At 42.6% G+C, this 22,763-nt stretch overlaps 1 protein-coding gene across 2 annotated transcripts; it reads left to right on the forward strand.

Moving 5' to 3' along the window:
* The first annotated feature begins 902 nt into the window (after nucleotides 1-902).
* Nucleotides 903-21,787, forward strand: LOC6036798 (unconventional myosin-Ia). 2 transcript variants are annotated; one of them, XM_038250882.1, is made up of 20 exons: nucleotides 903-1,327; nucleotides 4,292-4,615; nucleotides 4,716-4,831; nucleotides 8,445-8,754; nucleotides 8,814-9,398; nucleotides 9,454-9,517; nucleotides 9,604-9,617; nucleotides 9,688-9,772; nucleotides 9,834-9,928; nucleotides 9,984-10,131; nucleotides 10,188-10,537; nucleotides 10,595-10,848; nucleotides 10,912-11,256; nucleotides 11,320-11,689; nucleotides 12,030-12,116; nucleotides 12,177-12,557; nucleotides 12,618-12,770; nucleotides 13,091-13,150; nucleotides 18,918-19,045; nucleotides 19,108-21,787. In XM_038250882.1, the coding sequence occupies exons 2-20, from the start codon at nucleotides 4,511-4,513 to the stop codon at nucleotides 19,229-19,231; spliced, it is 3,774 nt and encodes a 1,257-aa protein (XP_038106810.1). In that variant the 5' UTR covers nucleotides 903-1,327; nucleotides 4,292-4,510; the 3' UTR covers nucleotides 19,232-21,787. The 2 variants fall into 2 exon arrangements, with proteins under 2 accessions (XP_038106810.1, XP_038106815.1); XM_038250887.1 differs by lacking the exon at nucleotides 13,091-13,150.
* Nucleotides 21,788-22,763: the final 976 nt, after the last annotated feature.

A 22,763-nucleotide genomic window follows, 5' to 3' on the forward strand; every position in this document is an offset into this window, starting at 1 on the left:
ATATGATCAAAAAACGCATGAAACCAGTTGGGATTCGAACTCACACCTTTGGATTGGTAGTCAGATGCTCTAGCCACTCGGCCACCAAGAGGTTTGACACATCTTGAGTGAATTAATCCGTAGTGGTGAAATAATGTCACAAGGTCATTAACTATATAATACAACAATCCCTTTCCCAACGATTCCCCTACACACACCACACGCCATATTCTATAAATAACTCGAAGTGGTTGGTATGTCCCCACTTCTTCTTCTTCCCCTGATGATTCCATGAAATGAGGGTTCCGTTCAAAAAATCTGTCTCTTGCGGTTAATGCAACGCAGTAGGCCGGGCCGCTTTAGTGAGTGTAATACACTTCGGGGTTTCTCGAAAAGTACTGCAATCATTAATAATGACAAGAAGGAACTTGTGGCGTAATCTAACCATAAGTTCTTCCCGGATGCTTTCTTCGGACTGGCTGCGCTTGTGTTCGATTAGATTAGATTAGAATAGGAACGTCAAAAAGCGACGAGCGACTGGTTAGCACGACAGCGTCAAAATGCCAATAAACCCATTTCACCTCAATACGCCCCTCTCTTCTTTGCCAACCCCTGCGACTGAGCTTGCATCCCTCGTGCGAAGGTTTTCCCCGTTTTTCTTCCACCCGACCCCACTTTTGGGGGTGCTGCCTGGAAAAACTACCCCCTCTTCCCCAGTTCGGTGCTGTCACCAGAGGACACTGTCAAGAAGTAATTTTCACCAGCTGGTTGTAATTTCGCAAATGGGCTTAATAACTTTATGTTTCAAAAAGTAGATTTTTTAAAAGGAATGTGGGAAATATTCCGATAATTTCATGTGTTTGATGTTTTGTAGATATTTCTTTAAAATTTATTTTTTCCATGAAAATCCTCCGCCTATTCACTCATAATCCCCAACGCAATGTTAGTCCTCCCCCAGAAAGAAAAGTGAACCATGAGAAAAAACGAGAGTGCAGTGCGTTAAAAAATGAGGAAAATTGGATAAGCTAGCTCAAATCGTGCACTTTGGTGGGTTTTTCACGGTTCGGAACGGGCTCGCCTGCTGGAGCAAGTGATGGGTTCCGTGGGGCGCTACGGTTTGTAGGCTCCACCCGCCCCAAGTTAGGCTCGCGCGGTCAAGTGCAATGCAGAAGCCAATCATTAGAGCCAGTAGCAATAGCAGCAGCAGCAGCAGCAATTTAGGCGCAGGGTGTGGATCAACGACGACGACGACAACGGTGCGGTTGCATACATTTGGGGGTAGTTTTTTTTTTCTTCTTCTTCGTACGACAAATCCGGATTAAGTGGAACCGTGGGGAGGCGAGTGAGGGTAAGTTATGGCACCAGCAGCATCATCATCGCCTCGTAATTGTCGCGTCGCCAGCCTCGGAGCTGCTGCCTGATGAGTTTAGAGAGGGCAGTAAAACTGTGTGTACCAGGCGAGCGCCGAAAGTTATGCTAATTTTATGTATCATGTAATCAGAAGGCGCATACATTCATTCATTTTTCGTCGCGTTTTTTGTTGTTGTTGCTGCTCTTTTCGGGGTTCTGTCTCTGCTGGCTTGCGTGTCCTTCTCTGCCTTCGGTGCGAGTGTGCATGCAGAACTGTCCAGGGTGGCGAATTAGAAAAAAAAGCAAGCAAAAAAAAATACTGAAAAAAATAGAAGTCAAAAAAAACTAAACCAATTTTGAACTTGGCAAAAATCAAAATAAAATAAAGGAAAAATCATTGAATTATTTTAAATGTATGTCCTGAATAGTTTTCAATTTGTTAAGAAGTTTTTTCATTGAAAGTAAATTTTAAAACTTGACAAACAAAACCACGGCGTGTTTTCTGGGCAACCTCAAGGAGAAAAAATAGTCATCGCTACTTTCAAATGTGTCTTTTTTGAAATTTTCTCAGCTTTGCAATGATTCTAAGAGCGAAATTTTTTATCGGGAAATTTCTGAGATATCGCTATTTTAAGTTAATTATTTTAAAATCTTTAATCATTTATTGGAAACTTTTAAATAACAGTCCAGGAAACTTGTCAAATGATGTGTTTCATGTGTCATTTACTCATCAAAAGGTGCAAAATAAGACACGAAACAACTTTGTAAAAGGTTGCAAACCGCTAAACATTTTGAAAATTATGTTTTGTCTGAGTTTTTGAATGTATGGAATTTATTCAGGAATTAAAATCATGAAACAGTGTAAAAATATCATTTTCACAAGAACAAATAGATTATTACATAATTGTTGTGTACAAATAACAACGGTCTGCTCTGTTTCAGCTTGGAATTAGCTGCTATAACCGAAATCAAACATTAACCAGTTGCATGGATACAAAACATATTCGAAATTAAACTGCAAACTACCGTTGCAAGCTTTAGGAGAAATACTTTTCATTAGTATGGAATAGTTGTTTTAGTTTTTTGTATTAAATGATCAAGAAATTACCAATATTTTAGAAGTTTTTAAGACTCTCATCTTCAGTCTCATCTTAAAAAAATATTTCTTGATTTTTGTTCAAATAGTTTCGAAAGATTTTGATTTTTTTGTTAAAATAATGTTAAAAAAAAAGTTGTGATGGTGTTTTCAGCATTCTGAATTGGAAGACTCGAGTTTTGTTGCTACTTTTAAATGCATTTGCAACAGAAAACATTTTATAAAATTTTATCTCCATTATATTAATCACAGACCTGCCAAAGTTTCGGTTGAACAAACTAAATCAAAGCAGACACGTGATATTTGAACACAAAAAATATGTTATAATCTAATAATTCTTTAAAAAAAAAATATTTTTAAACTGTTTTATGATTTTAATTTCTGAATAAATTCCATACATTCAAAAACTCAGACAAAACATAATTTTCAAAATGCTTAGCGGTTTGCAACCTTCTGCACAGTGGTTTCTTGTCTTATTTGGAAACATTTTGATGAGTAAATGACACATGAAAAACATCATTTGATAAGTTTTCTGAACAGGTAGTATAAAATTTCCAATAAATAATAAAGGAATTTAAAACCAAAAAACTTAAAATAGAGATATCTCAGAAATTTCCCGATTAAATATTTCGCTCTTATAAGCATTGGAAAGCTGAGAAAATTTCCTATAAGACATATTTGAAGGTAGCGATGACTATTTTTTCCTGAAAAGTTTGTTCTAGAAAACACGCCGTGGGCTGAATTAGCAAAAACAAACTTCAAATTCATTTGTTGAAAAAGAAAAGATCGTTCACAAAAAATAAGGACAAAACACATATTTGACAGTGTTGCCAACCTTAAAAACAATTTAAAAACATTAAAAAAATACAGTGGACTCTCTGGCTTACGATCATCTCGATATCAATATTTCTCCAGCTGTCAATAAAATGTTCAGTCCCTTCAAGAAGCATGCTTTGATTTTTCGTTCTATAATTTGATGCCTCCCGCTCTCGACGGTTCCTTCAATGTCGACAACGAGAGAGTCCACTGTATTAAAAAAAAAAGCTTAATTTTTAAAAGTCGCTTCATGAATCAAAACAAAACATAATTTATGAAATTTGATGTATATAGCAATGTAATCTAACAGTTCAAAGGAGCCTTATTTTACATCTTTTGTCTCTTTCAAATGTTTTTCTTGAGTCATAGTTTTTGAAAATATTCAGAAAATTTCAAGTATATTTAATTTTTTGACATTGAAAATCGAACACATACATAATTGCTTAAATATCTGATATTTCAAAATTGAAAAAAAAATCCTCAAATTTCCTGTTTCTTTTTTATTTGAATCTGTAAATCAGCAACCAAAGGTTCAATCATCAAAGTTTCTTAAACAGATTTAGTTTTTTTGGCTAACCTATAGTTAATTTTCTGGACTTTTTGAAAAATATATTTACAAATTTGGGTACATGCACTGTGATTATGTGCTGTGATTCTCATCAAAAATTTCTATTAAATACTTTTTTATTTCTATTCCTTTTTGAATAAAACGAAATTTTGACCATTTTTTAATTTTCCAAAAATACTTTTTTTAGCAAAATATTGTATGCCTTTGCTAAAAAAAAACTATAAAACAAGACGATTGTTAACCTAAAAAACTAAATTCAAGAGTAAGTAGCCACCCTGCTTCACAGGAGGTGCCACCCCTTTTCTTCAGGGCGGTAAAATCATGAGGACATGGTCTGTGGTGGCTGGCCCCCCACTGCTGGACTTACCGAGAGGGGGAAAACACCAAACCGAAACCCCGCAGAGATAGCAAGAGATGAAAAATGTATGCCGATTCTTATCAGCTCCTTGATTCAACTGTCCTGGTTTGTGTCCTTCTTGCAGCCAGCGGAGCCCACTACTCTACTCATGCACTGAACGACGACTGAGAAGAAGACGACGACGGCAGAGGATGTGAAGGCCCCACCCCCGGAAGGGAATCGCCGCCAGCCAGTCAACCAAACCTACAAGAAGAAACAGCAGTCTATTAGGACAGCAAACGGACGCGTAACTTTCCTTATTTTGTACTATCGCCCCTCCTGAAAGTAGGCCACCAGCAGCGCGATGGAGCAGGAAATCGGCAGCTGGGACTCGGTCCTGCTCGAGAACCTTTCCGAGGACAGTTTTATCAGCAATCTGCACCAGCGCTACAAACGAGATTTGATCTACGTAAGTCTGTTGTTATCATTGCCCACATTGTTTGAAACAGTTTAAAGTTGGACACACTAAACGCTTCATTATCTTTATCCTTACATGGCGTCCTTTTCAGACCTACATCGGTACGTTTCTGGTGGCGCTGAATCCGTACAAACCGTTGGCCATCTACACGCCGGACCTGGTGCGGAAGTACGCCAACAAAAGTCTGTTCCAGTTGCCGCCGCACATGTAAGTCTAGGGCATTTTAATAGTTGGAATAAAATCAGAAAAATTATGTAGTGAAGTTACGTTTAGTATACGTAAATTTTTGTTTAGTAACTGATAAGCGCAATTCTTTCTACATTCATGGCGTGAACAGAAAAGACAGATGAGCAACTCTCTACGAAATCGGCCGATTTCGACCATTTTTATTTTTTGTATTTTTTTATTTGACTCAAACTTTGTGGGGGCCTATGACCAAATAAGCTATTTTGTGTCATTGGTTCACCCATACAAGTCTGCATACAATTTTAGCAGCTGTCCATACAAAAATGGTATGTAAATATTCAAACAGCTGTAACTTTTGAGTGAATTTTCTGATCAATTTGGTGTATTCGGCAAAATTGTAGGTTTTGTTGAGGACTTTTGAGAAAAAAATAGGTACACGGAAAAAAAATTTGGAGATTTTTTTTTCAACTTTTTTTCACTAAAACTCAATTTCGCAAAATACGTATTTTTTGATTTTCGAGATTTTTTTATATGTTTTAGGGGACAAAAATCCGCAACTTTTGAGCCATAGAGAAACATGGTCAAAAAATCTGCCGCCGAGTTATGAATTTTTGAAAAAAAAGTGATTTTCGGAAAAAATCGAAGTTTTATGCAAAAACAAGTTTGACATTACTTTTAAATGCAAAATTGAATTTGCAATCGAAAAGTACTTTACAGATTTTTTGATAAAGGGCTCCGTTTTCAAGATATAGCCACCGAAAGTTTGATTTTAGCGAAATATTTGCAGTTTTTCAATTTTTAAAAATAGTGACCATGAGTGACCATTTCTAAAAATATTTTTTTTTTTTTGAAAAGTTGAGAAAATTTGCTATAAAATTGTCTAAGAGACATTGAAGATTGGACCTCGGGTTGCTGAGATAGAGCCGCTTTAAGAAAAAGAAACACGAAAATTGAAGTTTTCTAAATCTCACCAAAACAACACACCTTTTTCTAATGACGATATCTCAGCAATTAATGGTCCGATTTAGAAAACTTAAATTTTCGTGTTTCTTTTTCTTTAAGCCGCTGTATTTCAGCAACCAGAGGTCCAATCTTCATTGTCTCTTAGACAATTTTATAGCAAATTTTCTGAACTTTAAAAAAAAAATATATCATATCATATCATGGTCACTATTTTTAAAAATTGAAAAACTGCAAATATTTCGCTAAAATCAAACTTTCGGTGGCTATATCTTGAAAACGGAGCCCTTTATCAAAAAATCTGTAAAGTACTTTTTTTGCATTAAAAAGTAATGTCAAACTTGTTTTTGCATGAAATTTCGATTTTTTCCAAAAATCACTATTTTTTCAAAAAATCATAACTCGGCGGCAGATTTTTTGACCATGTTTCTCTATGGCTCAAAAGTTGCGGATTTTTGTCTCCTAAAACATATCAAGAAATTGAGTTTTAGTAAAAAAAAGTTTTTTTTTCCGTGTACCTATTTTTTCTCAAAAGTCCTCAACAATACCTACAACTTTGCCGAAGACACCAAATTGATCAGAAAATTCACTCAAAAGTTACAGCTGTTTGAATATTTACATACCATTTTTGTATGGACTGCTGCCAAAATTGTATGGAGACTTGTATGGGTGAACCAATGACACAAAATAGCATATTTGGTCATAGGGAAGGCCCCCACAAAGTTTGAGCCAAATAAAAAATACAAATAAAATCCATTTCCGGTTTTGGTAGAGAATTGCTCAGATGTCTTAAGTTCTTGGAATAAATGAATAAACAATAACAGTTTTAAGCAGTGTGACGATTTGAATTAATGATATCCACTTTTATGTTGAATAATTGAACCAGTTACCAGTTAAATATTCATTTTTTTTTTTGTTTTTGTAAAATTTGATTGCACAACATCGATTTTTTTTAATTTTAATTCATATGTTACAACAAAACTTGTTTTTTTTTTAATCTACGAAAAAAGCAAATTTTCAGACCACCCTAGCACGTCGTAGACCACCCTAATGGCCAAACAAAAAAAAAATCGGGTTTTATTATCAGATAATGAAACCCCCAGACCAATTAGGGTCCGATCGGACAACTTTTTTTTCGAGCCGTGCTGGTTCGTGGGGAATTCGAATTACTGATATAGCCTCTTGAGGAAATAATTTTGAGAATAATGCAAGTACAACTGTTGTGAAATTGTCTGATCTTTCTAATTCAAAATTTTCCAAAATGGCTCGATTATATACCGTCATCAGGGGTGACATTTGGTCATTAAAATTTTTTGTTTTGTTTAATGGAATGAAAAGAACAAATTAAAATGGAAGCTATTTTACCATTTTTAAAAATACCTAAACCGTTATCAAGATACAGATTTTTATTTTGGTTTTTGAAATTTTTGTTTCTCAGCTCTGGTAGAAGTCGAGGCAATAACATTCTAAAACGATAAATTTTCAAATCTAAAACCTGATTTTCAATATTATACATTACATTACAATACAGACATAAATCTGCTAAATATTAATGGATTTATGAAAAAAAAATTCATATATTTTTATTTCAAGTTTTTTTTTTTCGATGTCTGGACCTAAAATTCTAATTTATTTTAAATGAACAAAACTGAAAAAAATACGTTAGACAATGTTATAAAATAGCTTACAACGATTTTACAATGTTGTCCAATCCCGGGCAGACGGAAATAACAAAATTCATGCCATTTCAATAACAAATACTGTTAAAATAACAGAAAGTGTTACGGAATCTTCTTGAAAAATCTATTTTTGCATAAGGTTTTAATAACAGTTTATGTTATCATAACATAATTTGTTATTGGTCTGATATTGGTTAAAGGCCAAAACGACTTTGGAATAACATTTCTTGTTATGGAAGAATACCGCCAACTGTTATTGGGATGATCGGATTAGTTGTTAAAATAATAACAAAGATTTGTTCGAAGAATAACTAAAAATGTTATAAGTCTGTTATTACAATGACAATCCAAGAACAAAAAAATCATAACGACGAATAACAAATCTTGTTATAAATAACATAAAATGTTATTGCACTAGTTTTTTTCAAATATCAAAAAATGTTATTCCCAAGTTATTTCCGTCTGCGCGGGATGAAAGCAGTGCTTTCGAAATTTCAACTTTTTTGCGATAGGTGACAGAACACTCGAATCGTCGTCACCACGATAACCACGATTTTGACATTCTTCGTTTCACACACACACACACACACACACACACACACACACACACACGAATGAGTGCTACGCAAAGTCACTCACACAGTCATTGACTTCCCGCCAGAAATACATTCGCTCAGAGAACGGTAATTTGACATTCTACCGAGATCATCTCTCCCATGATCGCATTCAAAAGACTTCTGTCATCACGCAGCAAGCACAACAAAGAGAGTGAGACGAAAAACGAGAGAAAGAGCACGTTTTCTCGTTCGGGCGGCTGCTTGAGTGGCGCTCATTTTTCGTTCGTTTCGTCCTTGTGTTTACGTTCACCGACCGTAAACTGTATTTTTCCCTTCAGATTTTTCGGTGAATTTTTAAAAATTATCGGAATGAATAAATTGAATTAAAATTGCCTTATTAAAATATTTAAATCCATTTTTTTTCGAATCCTCCTCCAGCTTCGCCGTGGCCAACTCGGCCCACCAGTTCCTGCTCAACTACAACGAGGACCAGTGCATCGTGCTGTCGGGCGAGAGTGGCGCCGGCAAGACCGAGTCGGCCCGCATGATCGTCCACTTCCTGACGCAGCTGTCGGAGATGCGCCGCAGCCGGGCACCGATCTTCTCGCTCAAGGGCTCCAACCCGGGCTCGCGCCAGTCCACGCCGAAGCACAGCACGATCCAGCGGGTCGGATCGTCGTTCGAAAGTGGCACCGGTGTCAGTTCGGGGGCGACGGGTCGGCTGGACAGCATCATGAAGCAGTCGAGGGTGAGTGCGTTTTGCTGCATGGGCGATGCTGATTTTGATGGCGTATTTTTCTTTTTCAGAAATGCTCACACGAAAAAACGGTCGAGTTTGATTTGATTTCGCACCACAAGAGTTCGGAGAACTTGGCCGCGATGATGAACGCTGGCCACGTGGTTGGGACGGGTCCCGGAAGTGGCAACTTCTCCAGCACTCCCAAGTGCCTGAAGCACTCGAACCAGTCGATCAGCCGCTCGACCGAGGCCAGCGATTTTCCCACCAAGGCGACCCTCAAGTCGGCCTTTGCGTCCTGTCCGAAGCACAACAACTGCACCAGCGCCGGAAGTAGCCACATGGACCTGCACCGGATGTCCAGCTGCATCAATTCCCCTTCTCTACAGAAGCGGTGCAGTTTGGTCCGCGGCTGTTGTCACCAGAGCAGTAACCGATCGATCCACAAGTCTTCGTCGTCCATTACGTTGACGTACGACCACAGCAGCATGTCTCCGTCGGTGCACCGCCGTCAAATACTCAAGTCCATCACGAAGGAGGTGTACCTGCGCGATCTGGAGCTGGCCAAGATGCGGGAACGGGTGGCGCACGCGGAGATCTTCCTCGAGGCCATGGGCAACGCGAGCACGGCTAAGAACACTAACTCGAGCCGATACGTGAGTGGTTTTGAGGTTAGATATGGTGCAATTTGATGATCTTGATCTTTTCCAGGGTAAATTCTTCGATATTGAGTTCGACTACAAGGGAGATCCTTCCGGAGGTCACCTGACTTTATGTGAGTATGAGTCAAAAGGTTTTGGGGAGCTGCTTGCAGTAATGATATTTATTTTAACACTTTCTTAACATTGCTTAACCATAAAGACATGTTGGAGAAGGTATGTCTAAGCAATATCAATCGACTCTTATCGTGAAACTAATCTTTAAAATGTGTTTTTTCTCCACCAGTCCCGCGTAACGTCACGAAGTTCCGGGGAGCGTAACTTCCACATCTTCTACCAGCTGCTGTGCGGCGCCGACATCCATCTGCTCAGTAAGTTTTAATCAAGCTAAGTGATCTGTCGCACGACCTCAACTCTTCCGATACTTTTCAGAATCCCTCAAGCTGCAGCGGAACATTGACAAGTACGAGTTGCTCAAGTACGGCCTAACCAGCGAGGAAGATCGGACCAACTTTGGATTCACCAAGGTACGATCTAGAACTAACATTTAAAGATCATTGAAGCTATTCGTGCCTTTTCTAGCGTTCCCTTGAAGTCATTGGCTTCAACCCGGAGGAAATCTGCTCCATCTTCATCGTCCTGGCGGTGGTGCTCAAGCTGGGCAATCTGACGTTCATCCCGACGACCAACATCGACGGCAGCGAGGGTTGTGAGATCTCCAACGAGTACGGTAAGAAAGCCTAAAGTCTGATCCTCGCTTGGTCGTAACACGATCGTTATTTGCAGAACTCGAGGAGATCGCGCAGCTGCTCCAGCTCGACAGTCACCTGCTGTTCCACTGCCTGACGCGGGCCGGCGAGTCCTGGGAGCAGATCGAGACGGACGGGACGGAGATCGACGCGGTGTACGCGTCCAAGATCAAGTTCGCGCTTTGCCGGACGCTGTACAGCCGGTTGTTCTCGCTGATTGCCGTTCGGATCAACGAGCAGCTCAAGGTGAAGCAGTACGGGATGAGCTCGGGGGCGACGGTGCGGGGCAAGACGATTGGCTTGCTGGATTTTTACGGGTTCGAGGTGCTCGAGAAGAACTCGTTCGAGCAGTTTGCCATCAACTACTGCAACGAGCGGTTGCAACAGGTTGGAGACGGTTGATGCGCTGCTGCTAGATTTTGAGCTAACAATTGTTTCTTGCAGCACTACGTGAAGAATGTACTAAAGTACCAACAGGATCTGTACCTGGCCGAGGGATTGGACTGGATCAAGATTGACTACTTCGACAACCAGCCGATCTGCGAGTTGATTGACAAGCCGTGCTACGGAATCCTGCACCTGGTAGACGAACCGCAGATCATCAACGACGGAATTCTGCTGACGCGGTTGCATCAGTGCTGTTCCGGCCACACCAACTTCCTCGCACGCGATCCCACGCTGCCTTCGAACTGCTTTCAGTGAGTTAAAACCCCGCTTCCCCTCCGTATTTGATCAACATCTCGTGCATTTACTTCACACAGAGTTCGCCACTTTGAGGGACCAGTCCTGTACACCAGCCAGGGCTTCATCGAGAAGAACCTGGACGTGCTCCCGAAGCACGTGAGTGCCTGCCTGTACCAGCACTGCGAGCTGCCGATCGTGGCCAGCCTCTTTCCGGAGGGCAACCCTAAGCGGTACAGCGGCAGTGCCGTTGGCCGCAAACCGCCGACCAGTTTGAGTACAAATCTACGCACCTCGCTGCAGACGCTGCTGAAGCAGCTCGAGCAACGCTACAACCACTACATCTTCTGCATCAAACCAAACGAGCTAAAGCAGCCCAAGATGCTGGAGCTCGGCCTGGTTCAGCACCAGGTGCGGTACATGTGGTAGGTCATCACCCCCCAGGATTCTTTCTCAAACCCATCTAAATCCCACCCTATTCCATGCAGTCTTATGCCGCTGATCAACCTGTGGCGCAACGGGCACTACTTCAACATGGTGCACGCGCGCTTCGTTCAGCGCTACAAGCTGCTCTGCCAGTACACGTGGCCCCACTTGGCCGCCGGGACGACCATCGACGGGGTGGCGCTCATAATCCGGAGCGTACCGCTGCCGGGAGCCGAGTTCACGATCGGCCGCAAGAAGGTGTTTATCCGCAGTCCGCGCACCGTGTACGAGCTGGACGAGTTCCGGAAGGTGCGCCTGAACGAGCTGGCCGTGCTCATCCAGAAGACGTACCGGTGCTACACCAAGCGGAAACACTTTTTGGACCTGCGGCGCAGCCAGCTGGTGATTGCGGCCTTCTGGCGGACGTGGCGGGTGAGTTCTGTTTAACCTCACTTTGTATTCACTTGGGTGGACTGTATTTTTCGGTTCCGGTTGGATAAAAACACTTTGGACCTACAAAACTGATCTGATTTTAATCTGATTGCGTCTTGCGTCTCGAAACGAAGTGAAAATTTGCCCTCTGTCTCGCGTCTCTGTTTGAAAGTGCCTTCCCGTTGTGACGTTTCTCGCTGTCTGGTTGGCAGCATCGTTGACGTTTGAAGCACGTGTTTCTAAATTTTATGGACATTTGGCCTCATCGACCAAATTGACGTATTCTCAAACCACAGACGCAACAGACTAACAAAATGTGTTTTTTGATTTCTTATTATAGGAACGAGAGAAGATCCGTGTGGTGGAGTTCAAAAAGCAAGCACACTGGGCGGTCCAGGTGATTGGCCGATTTTTCGTCCTGATCAAGGTTTGTAACACGTACGACTACAACAGAGTAGGCCCCCCTAACAAAAACGTTTTCTTCCAGACGCGCGAGTTCCTGCTGACGCTGCTGCTGCGGTTGCCGCACGACAACATGAGCCCCATCTGCCACGATTGGCCCCCGGCGCCCTCCTTCCTGGCCGAGACGTCTCAGCTGCTGCGAAACATCTTCCACCGGTGGCGGTGCTACAAGTACCGGAAGTCATTTGACCAACCGGCTCGGAACCGGATGCGCGAAAAGGTCACCGCCAGCATCATCTTCAAGGACCGCAAGATCTCGTACCCCCGGACGGTGGCGCACCCCTTCCACGGCGACTACATCCGACTGCGGCAAAACGTCCAGTGGAAACGGGTCAGCTGCGAGCACAACGACCAGTACGTCGTGTTTGCCGACATCATAAACAAGATCGCCCGGTCGAGCGGGAAGGTTGGTCCTATTCCGAAGACGGCTACTCAGAGCAAAACCTAACCTGATTTCAACCCACAGTTCATCCCGATCCTGCTGGTGGTCTCGACCAACTCGATGCTGCTGCTGGACCAGAAAACGATGCAAATCAAGTACCGGATACCGGCCTCCGAGATCTACCGGATGTCGCTGAGCCCGTACTTTGACGACATTGCCGTAATCCACATACGAGCCGTAAGTGACCCACAATTCCCTCCATTTCCGCAAGTAGAGACCGTGCACCACCCAGCGCACACAAAACCGCTAAACAAATAGTTAAAAAATAGTTGTTCAAAAATTCTTAGAGCCCGTGTGTGTGTTCTTGTTTTTTTCTCTTCTCTTTTTCTCCCGCCAAACACTCCCTCGCCGTCCAACGAACCCGCTTTGAACCAAACAAAACAAATACACGCTTCTCCCGACCATCTCTGTGTGCGTAACGAAACCCACCACTTCCCGTTGCGTGTTTTTATCCGTGTGTGTGTGTGTGAGCACCCGATTCCCGCCCCCCTCTGTAGGACAATTACAGCTCCAACATGTCGGACCGGTCCGAGTCGCCCACGGGATGTTTGTTCCAGGTAAATGGTGCAGATTTTACACGAGGTGGTCACTCCAAATATATTGCATTTATTTCATAAGTTGATCCGTATGTGCATCCATATTCACGTGTATACGTGCACGATTCCTCTATGAATTTTATTTCAGTGTTTTTACAGCTGTCATCGCAAACGCGCGCACTGCTGATTGTTTACAAACAAACAAAAAAATCCCTTAAATTTTGCTGTTCTCCGGCCACATTTTTTGGATTGCGGCATGCTATGTTGAATTCCGAGGAGTAATCGGGACGGGATACCAAGATCAGTAGAAACCGATCGAGCTGCTGGACGTGGACCCGCAAGAGACGGAAGATGACCGTGCGGTGGTGGAGTTGGACTACCAGCGGAAGGGCAAGCGCCCCGTCATCAAGACTACGACACGACAGACGTATCTTTTGCTCGTGATTGGCCTTGTTGTTCCGGAGAAGCTCAAGCCGGGCGATGAGAGTGAACAAGGACTCGTACGTCGTACTTCATCCTGGACACTTCCGGCCGAGTACGACGCGCGCGTCAAGGCGATGGAGGTGGACGAGCGGCCACCGATCACTATTCATTGGCGGGTTGGACAAGCAAATCCAGGAACTAATTGAGGCCGTCGTGCTGCCGATGACGCACAAGGACATGTTCAAGAACCTGGGAATTCATCCGCCGAAGGGAGTGCTGCACGCTTTCGGCTGGTACCTGTGTGGCGCAAACAAAGTCGGCCTTCCTGAAGCTGGCCGGCCCGCAGCTGGTACAGATGTTCATCGGAGACAGGGCCAAGCTCGTCCGGGACGCGTTTGCCCTAGCCAAGGAAATGTCGCCGGCGATTACTTCCTGCACGCGATTACGCTGCAGACGAATCTGACTGTTTCATATGCATGTTTTAAATTTATTTGACCTAATTTGGTCACCTGGAGTTTAATGAGAGACGAACATTGAAGTTTCTTGGATTTTCTTTTTATTTGTGGTTTCAGCTGTATTTTTTTGAATTGTTAAATATGATGAAAAAAAAAACAATAATCATGGCGTACGGTTGTTATATGCCGAATTTGTCATTTTTCTGACCATGTGCAGAAGCACCTTAAAGATGCGCGTTGGATCCTTCTGCTGGAGGATTTTGTAAATATCCACATTATTGGCCTTCACCTTCGCTTGAACTCCATCCTCCGCTCCGTTCAAACATTTAGACTTGTAACCTTCATAACCTCGTGGTCACTTCCAATCCACGGCAGCAACCGTGCCGTGACCTTCCGCTTTTCCCCACGCTTCTCCCCATTATCCGCCGTCGAACTGCCCGACTCAAAACCCTCACCCCCTTCCCCATTCTCGCTGCCAATGCTGTACGAATCCGACGAATCCGTCACGTCCTCCAGCTTCACCGGCACGGTTGTCGGCGAAAATTCCGCCCGAAATTCAGCCAACTCTTCAACACCGCCCACACAATCCCCGCAAATCTTCCCAGCTGTTGATCTCAACCCCTAAACAATCCCGCACCGTTTGCAAATCATCCGCCACGCTCCCGCCGCCGCCCGGAAACAACTCGACCAACGCCGCCCCGCCATCCGCCTTCAAGCCGAACCGGCACACTTCCTCGTCTTCCTTGTCCTCCTGCACGTTCTCGACGTAACTGTGGCAGTGCAGGTCTCGCGTCCGGAAGGCGTCGACGCGCAGCGTTCGGCACAGCCGGCGCAAATCCGCACCGTCGTATCGACCTCCGGTGAAATCTGCGAAGGCAGAACGATTAGAAATGAAGCAAAAGATCGAAGGATTACTCACCCCAAGTCCGAGGCAGTAGATGGTCTTGTCGGCAATTTCTAGGTCAGAGCGCAGATCCGCAGATTACACAGATACACAGATTGTTGGTAGATTGCGGGGAAGGTTGTTGCGAGGGTCGGTTCCGCAAGTGAAAAAAAACCTCAAGCTCGAAAAATATTGGAGCGGTGACAGTTTGTAAACGAAGGAAACAAACAAGTGACAGTTCCTAACTGTCATTATCCACACTGAACAAAATGTTGTGCCGAATATCGTGCAGGTGAATAATATTTACCTATATTTACGATATTTATGGAATATTTACGGAAGTAAATCCAATGCGCTACGGATCAACCTTGTGCCCAACCCCGTGAGATTTTATCAATTATATTAAAAATTATAAATACTCGACCTCAATCCATAGACCAGATTGTTACTTTTTACAACATATGAATATTAAGTTTCCCAGTCTGCAAATATGTTTGTCTTTGGTTTTGCTTGACATCTAACGAGGAATTTTAGAAAGTGCAATCAAAGATGGCCACTCGCTCGGTAGCTCTCGCAGTGATCGGTCGTTTTTCGAGTTTTAACGCGAGGGGGAGGAGGGGGGGAGACCCGACGGGTTTGAAGCGGAAAAGTAGCCGGCGACAGACAAGAAAAAGGGCTTGACTCTTATGTCACACACCGCGTTCGCAAGTGCCTGACCGACCAAGGAGATGCATGGATTGTTCTCTTCCGGCCAAAGTGTAAACCGTTGAGTATGATGCGGATCTCGTCCGACCTGTGGAAGCATTAAGCAAACTCCGTGTGAAATCGTTCGTGATCCGCGATACTGCGTCAAGTTCCGAGTATGGATTCCGGCCGGTTCGGTGGAAATCGATGGTGACAGTGAAACAGATTTTGAACGGAGTTGGCCAGTTCGAGTGAACTGGCACTTCCGGGTTTCCTGCTGATTGACAAGGTACACTCAAACTCCGATGGTTTGACACCAATTGTTGGGGTCACTTTTACACTACCAAACGTTTGTTTTGATAAGGGACCATCCATAAACCGCGTGAGCGGCGTGTAAAAACTGACAGTTCGTCACTTTTTAGTTTGACTTTAACCAACCAACGGGGTACAAACTAAAAAAGTGTCAAACAAATTGAAGCTAGAACTGATGGCCTATCTACAATCACTTAGCTTAGAAAATTTCACTTAGCTTAGGAATTTGAATCAATGGAAATGAATCTGAGTTTCTACAATGGAAAAGTAATCAAATTAGAAACTGACGTTTGGTTTGGAAAATTTCAAAATCTACGGAAAGTTGACGTTTCCATATCAAAGGTAAACAAACAACTGCATAGCAACGTATATCAGCCCAGCAAGTTTTCTAAGTTGATTGTGGATGATGAACGTAAGTTGCAGACTTTCCTAAGTAACTACTTTACTTAGATGTTCTAAGCTAAGTGATTGTAGATAGTCCATGAAGAGGCGGTCTAAGTTGCGAGCGCAAATGTAAAAGTACAAAGTGGAGATGCCAAAGCCGGCATCGCGAATGATAGTCAAATGCCCACCGTAGTTTAGATATATCTACCCACCTCCCTCGCCCCAACCCCCTCCCCTCCCTTATTCCGTCGTGGGTATGTCTAACTCTAATAACGACACAACAGTTTGACAGCTTGCCCAGAGCAAACGTGTGTCCTTTGAGCGCGTTTTTGACGGTGTTTTTTTTTTCAACTTTCGCCGACGGCCATGGCGGCGGCCGCGACGGCGGAGAGTGAGTGGACGGAGCATAGGGCTGAGGATGGAAGGCCGTTCTACTGGAACGCGGCCTTGAAGAAAAGTGTGTGGGAGAAACCGGAAGGGTTCCAACCCAAAACGCAGGCGGCGACGGGCATGGAGGTAGAAGACTCCGAAGGAGGAGGAGAGGACGGGGGCGAATTTCGTCCCGTGGTCAAAGTTCGCCGCAGGAAGCCTAAGGAGGAGATCAACGTCGGCGATGGCGGCAACGACGGCGATGTGGAGAAACTGCTCAGCAACAACAAGTTCAGCCCGCTAGCGGAGGAGAGCAACAACAACAACAATGCGAACCCAGCAGCAGAGAAAACCATCCCCGTGGTACCAGCAACCGGCAAGTCGGCCGGAGAGAAGAAGCAGCCGCCGCTGGTGGTGAAAGAAACGAGCTTCGCCCGCCTTGCGAAGGTGATGTCGACATGTGATGTCCAGCCGGAACACAAACTGACGCGGTACGGCACCAAAATTACGTGCTTCTCGAGCGACGACTTCGACACGGTGCAAGCCCACCTGAAGAAGAACAAGGTGCAGTTCTACACGCATGGAAAGTGCGAGACCGCACCGGGTAGTAATGCGAGGTCTTCCGAACACGGAACCGGATTACGTCAAGGAGCTGCTCAAGACGGAACATCAGCTGGACGTCTTGGCAGTACACGCCATCAGGCGGAAGCAGCAGCTTCCCGCCATCGATGAGACGCCTTTCATCGTGCTCTTCCCCAAGGGGCACACCAGTCTGAAGGAGTTGAGTAGCAAGGTAAAGAAAGTGGGACCAGTCGTCGTCCGGTAGGTGGCCTACCGGAACAAAGAACCGCACGTGACCCAGTGCAAGAACTGCTTGCAGTTCGGTCACGGAACCAGTAACTGCCATCTCAAGCCAAGGTGCAGCAGCTGTGGGGGTGCCCACAGCACGGAAAAGTGCTAAGCAAAAGAAACGCAAGCCAAGAAGTGTGTCAACTGCTCTGGATCCCACGAGGGTCTGGACCGCAGCTGTCCCAAACGTGCGCAGTTCATCCAGTCGAGGCAGCAGGCGTCCAAGCCGAAGCCGCCAGCATGGAAGGAGGACAAACAGACTCCGGCAGGAGCCGCGTTCACCGCGGCGGATTCTCCTCCGCTACCTGGAGCGGTGCCGTCCGTCGGGACGGAAGATAAACATCCTCGTCCCGCAGGAAGAAGTCGAGAAGATACTGGCGCCGGCGCCGGTGCAACCCCGAAGGAGCAACAAGGTGAACGGAAGCTGTACAGCGAGTCGGAGCTGTGGACCATTTACCGAGAATACAGAACTCGCTTGAGCCAGTGCAAGACACCCGAGGAACAGATTGATGTGATCGCACACTAGCTGACACATGGCACGAGCAAATGATCATCTAATTCAGTTACGGTTTTTTTTCTTTTCTTTTATTATTTTTCGTACTATTGATCCTCGGTCCTAACCTGGTCACAGCACCTAAAAGGACCTAATAAAAATAAGTTATGAAGAAAAAAAATAACTCTTATAACCTAATTTAAAACACTGCCTTCTTTCAGAAAGAAAGCAGTTCGACCAAAAAATCCTAATATTATTGTTGTGAGACCATTATAGTCAAAAGATGACAAACATTATAAGTTAGTCATCAAGAACATTAAAAAGAGTCTGTTCGTAGTTGCAATAGCGATTTACAGGCACAAATCATGCGCGAGGTTTGGGCATGAACATCACGGTAAAATATTTCATCATTCGTCCAGCCAACCAGCGATCACGGAGCACGAGGGGTCCACTAATTTAATATTACGGCCGATTACAAGAGATTTTAATAATTATTTTTGTTTTTCTGTGGCAGATTTCAAACGCTTATACATGACAAGATTTTTTTTTCGAAATAAATAGGAAATAGGAAACTAAATGGGTTATTTTCAATTTTTATTCGCGTTTACGCTCAAAATATTGCGACTTTCAATCATTAATCAATCAATCATTAAAATTTTATAAAAAGTAAAAATCCCTTTTTTTGTTTTAGGAGACAAAGACTGGAAACTTATGAGCTGAACATAACAAATTGCGAAGAGTTATTAGTTTTTGGGAAAAATATTACTTTATATATATATTGAAAATTTACTTACTTAACTGTTCGTTAACTGCTGAAATATTCCTATAGGATATATAGATATATCTTTGAATATCTATAAAAAAAAACAAAAAAAAAGTCTCAAAAGAAGTTTTAAACATTCAAAATTTCGAATGCATTTTCTCGTTCTCTTGCAGTCGGAAATCGGCAAAAAGAAGGGCGACTTCGTCTTCCAAACGGCACACTCGATCGAGATCGTGACGAAGCTGTTCCTGGTGATCCAGAACGCGACCGCCAAATCACCGGAAATCGTCATCAGCACAGAGTGAGGCTCATTTCAAGTTGAGTGTGTAGATTTTGCAATTGAAATTCGTTTTCCCACGATAGATTCGAGGCCAACTTTGGCCAGCAGACGGTGGTGTTTACGTTCAAGTGCGGCGGCCTAGCGGACAATCCGTACAACCAGACCCGGGTCCAGCGCAAGGGCAACCGGATGGAGGTGACCGTGTAACAGAGGGCGTTCCCGGAGCTGGGCGGCGGCGGCACGCACCACCACTCCACGTCGACGGAACGTCTGGTGCCACTGTTTGACTACGACGACGAGGACGGGCTGGAGTTTGGCGTGCGGGGCCTGGAGTTTGACTAACATGTTTGGAGGTTTGGGCAAATAGTAAACCACTACACAAAACTACGATGATAGAAAACGAGGACATCTTTGAAGCGACGGCCCGGCAATGGCCAAAAGCTTTGCGGAAAATCAATTAAGACAACCTATTAGCAATTGGAAATACGAAACTACTTGGAATTTGATGTCGACGGCGAGAAACAGTTTAATGAGTTGAAATAAAGTATAAAAATTGAATACAATCATAGAGTCTATTCTAGAAGAAAAATCTATCGCGAAAAAGAAATTTTACTAAACTCTAGCAAGGTTAGCGCGACTGGCAATGTGCGTTTTTTCAAACCGGAGATGCCATCGTGCATTAACATTAACTCGTTTGAGCCAAATACTAAATTTTAACCTAGAACTTATTTTTGATATTGATTTTATCAACTACTTTCATATAGACCACGAAACGATGTTCAAGAGTTTAAAACACACGTAAATTAACAGAGTTTTTAAAGGAGTAACGAAAAAGTGCTCTCATTTCCAACGTGTGTTGATCGACTTTGGCATTTTAAAATGTACTATTATAACCGGAACAAATATATAGAGAGTAAAATTATATAATACAGCTAGAACGGTCAAATAACACAACACGTATGTATAATATTTAGAAAGAGAGCAAATAAATTTAGAAAAAAATGTGTAGCGCATTGAATTTAGAAATTCCACAACAAAACCATTACAACTTAGGTAGCTCAATTTGTCTTACTAAATCGCATTAAATAAAACACTTATATTATAAAAAGCACTATCGTATCGTAAAAAGAGCGAAATTCTAATTAATTTGTGCTCGGTCCCATCTCAATTTTGAATCGAGGTGGTAAAATCACAACAAAACTAGGCCAAAAATAAAACAATTATTAGTCATTATTAAAACAAAACATAGATCAGAGTAAAATATAACTTTAAACAAACAAAACATAATGGCAGTTGTGAGCAACACTGATAAAAAGAGAAAACTCAAAGACGCTTATTACGGTGACAGATATTATAGTGAACAGAAAAAGCAAGAGAAATAAACAAAAGTCGACAGAAAAACACTTACCACTAAGTATAAGAAAAAAAAGAAGCAACTTTAAAAACAGGCTAAACCAAAAACAAACAAACAAAAATTAAATCAATTACTACTGCAAGCAAACAAACAAAATTAATCATAAGCGCAGAGGGGGTACTGTTATCGGCAAGGGGAAGAGTTTTTCGTGACGTGATTTTAATTTCATTTTTTTTTCTTTCTTCCATGTGCAAAACGGCGCGAGCTCATAGAAATCAAATAGAATACCTCAAGTCGTCAAAGTGTGCAATGTTTAGATGGTCGTAAACACGAGAGACACGGGTTCTTCCTTTACCGTTTAAATTGAAAACCGCCAATTTTGTGTGCCAAATGGTTAATAATGAGGGGGAAAATCGAATCACGTGTGGGTTCTTAAAAGCTGTTTGGTGACTTTTGAACTACAGAGATAAAAAAAAAATGTGCCAAGTGTTTAACTTTTGTGTGTATACATTTAGTTATTTTCTACGTGGAACTGTTTCGTACTGATCAAGTTTTTTGTATTTGTTGAGCAGTTGAACGGTTTTTCTATGCGATCTTTTCTCAAGTAATTGTAACGGTTAGCAGTAATATGGAATTATGAGAATATCTAGTTGAAAATGTAGCCAATTTACAAACACAGAAAATGGTTAATATAATTAAAACATCACACAAAAAACGACGTTACAGTTAACATAAAGCAACCAATTTGTGTCGAAACGTGTATGCCAATAGCAAAGTAGAAGTAAACAAAATAAACGGTTCTACGGTTGTTGCCAAATGTTTGTGTAGGCCTGTCGATAATTTAAATTGATCTTGTTAAAAAAAATGTTGGAAAAATTGTTTAAACTCACAGCAACAAAAGTTGCTAAAGTTTGTTGATCTAATTTTAATTTGTTTTATTCATAAATTACATGACAGCAATACCGGCGTAGCCCTCGTAAGTTCGTCACAAGTTCATTCATTCATTTTACGTGAAAGGTTTCAAAATCATAACCAAGGAAATATTTCACCCAAAGGCTCAAGCCTGGTTCGCATTTATTTTAAAATTGGAAGCAATTCGAAAAATCAAACTGAAACAAAGCAAACCGGGTGAAACATCATAAAAAGAAAGGAAAACTAAACTAAGCGAATTTAGATGACTAAACATAGGTGCCAAACGAATGAATTTGAGGGCAAATTGGACTCACCACGCATTATCAAGCGATTTGAAAACAATAGATGAAGCAACCTCCTTACAGTCACAAAGATTCACACACACCACACACACATCAGATTCAACGTAGCCTCCAAGAAAATCCTTTTAAATTATAAATACATATCTCATTCATTGAACAACCGGAGTAATAAATCGAATCATTAGAAAGAACCAACTAAATTGTGCTGGGTTTGTCATTTGAAGAATCCCCTGAATGATTTCATCCCATCCCTAGAAATCAGAAGCGGAAGTTGCTGGCTGCGGTCTCTGGAGCTGTTGACGGATAAGGAAAGGTGGAGCAGAATCGGCTCAACAACAACAAGTATCTGCTGAAGAGGGATCTCGAGCTGGACGCACTGGAGCCACATGTCATCAAACGGAAGGAAAAGCACAAAAGTTGTGACAAGCACTATCATCCGGTGGGAGGCCTACCGGAACAAACAACCCAGGGTGGCCTAGTGTAAGAAATACCTGCATCTGGGAAATGTCACCTGCAGTCATCGTAGCCGAAGCCGCGAGCACGGACGTGATGAACTCAAGGATGAACTAAGAGCAAATGGCAACATCGTAGTGGTCTACTAGATATTGGAAGATTTCATAATTATTCCTGAATTATGAGAGTATCGCCTCTGGACACTCTCTCAAAAATTTCTAATCAAAAATAATAGAAATAGAACTTAAAAAGAAAACACAGTAATTGATCTCTCAACTATAGTCAATTATAGTTTACGATATCCTCTATCGATTAGTACATCAAGATATTAGACGCAAGACATTGGTCTCCCTCCATGATAAACGGGGGAGAAGTCAAAAAGTTCTATTAATAGTAGAAATAGAAAATATTGAGAAAAACGCTGTGTTTAATAATACTACCATAATTGAACCATGATCGTCCTTGTGTACTACTGATGTGTACAATCAACAAATTTTCAACAGATGTCGGTAAAGCAGACGATTTATTTATAAACCCTTCCATTGCGACACCGTCAGCAACCGTCATTTCAAAATGCTTTCAGCATAGTCGGTAATGCAGTAACGCGGAGTTTTCGCCCCTTCGAGTTTCGACGCCGGCGCTCTCAACCTCTCTCAGTGTTTTCCCCCAACTCTCTGTTTACCTTTTCAAGCTATGCATCTCCCATGGCAACGAAATC

Source organism: Culex quinquefasciatus, chromosome 1 (assembly GCF_015732765.1).
Source record: "Culex quinquefasciatus strain JHB chromosome 1, VPISU_Cqui_1.0_pri_paternal, whole genome shotgun sequence".
In the NCBI taxonomy this organism is placed as follows: Eukaryota; Metazoa; Arthropoda; class Insecta; order Diptera; family Culicidae; genus Culex; species Culex quinquefasciatus.

Coding starts and splice junctions, on each gene's coding strand:
- LOC6036798 (XM_038250882.1), top strand. CDS start 4,511: ATGGAGCAGGAAATCGGCAGCTGGGACTCGGTCCTGCTCGAGAACCTT. Junction 4,616..4,715: donor ACAAACGAGATTTGATCTAC/GTAAGTCTGTTG, acceptor CGTCCTTTTCAG/ACCTACATCGGTACGTTTCT. Junction 8,755..8,813: donor GCATCATGAAGCAGTCGAGG/GTGAGTGCGTTT, acceptor TTTCTTTTTCAG/AAATGCTCACACGAAAAAAC.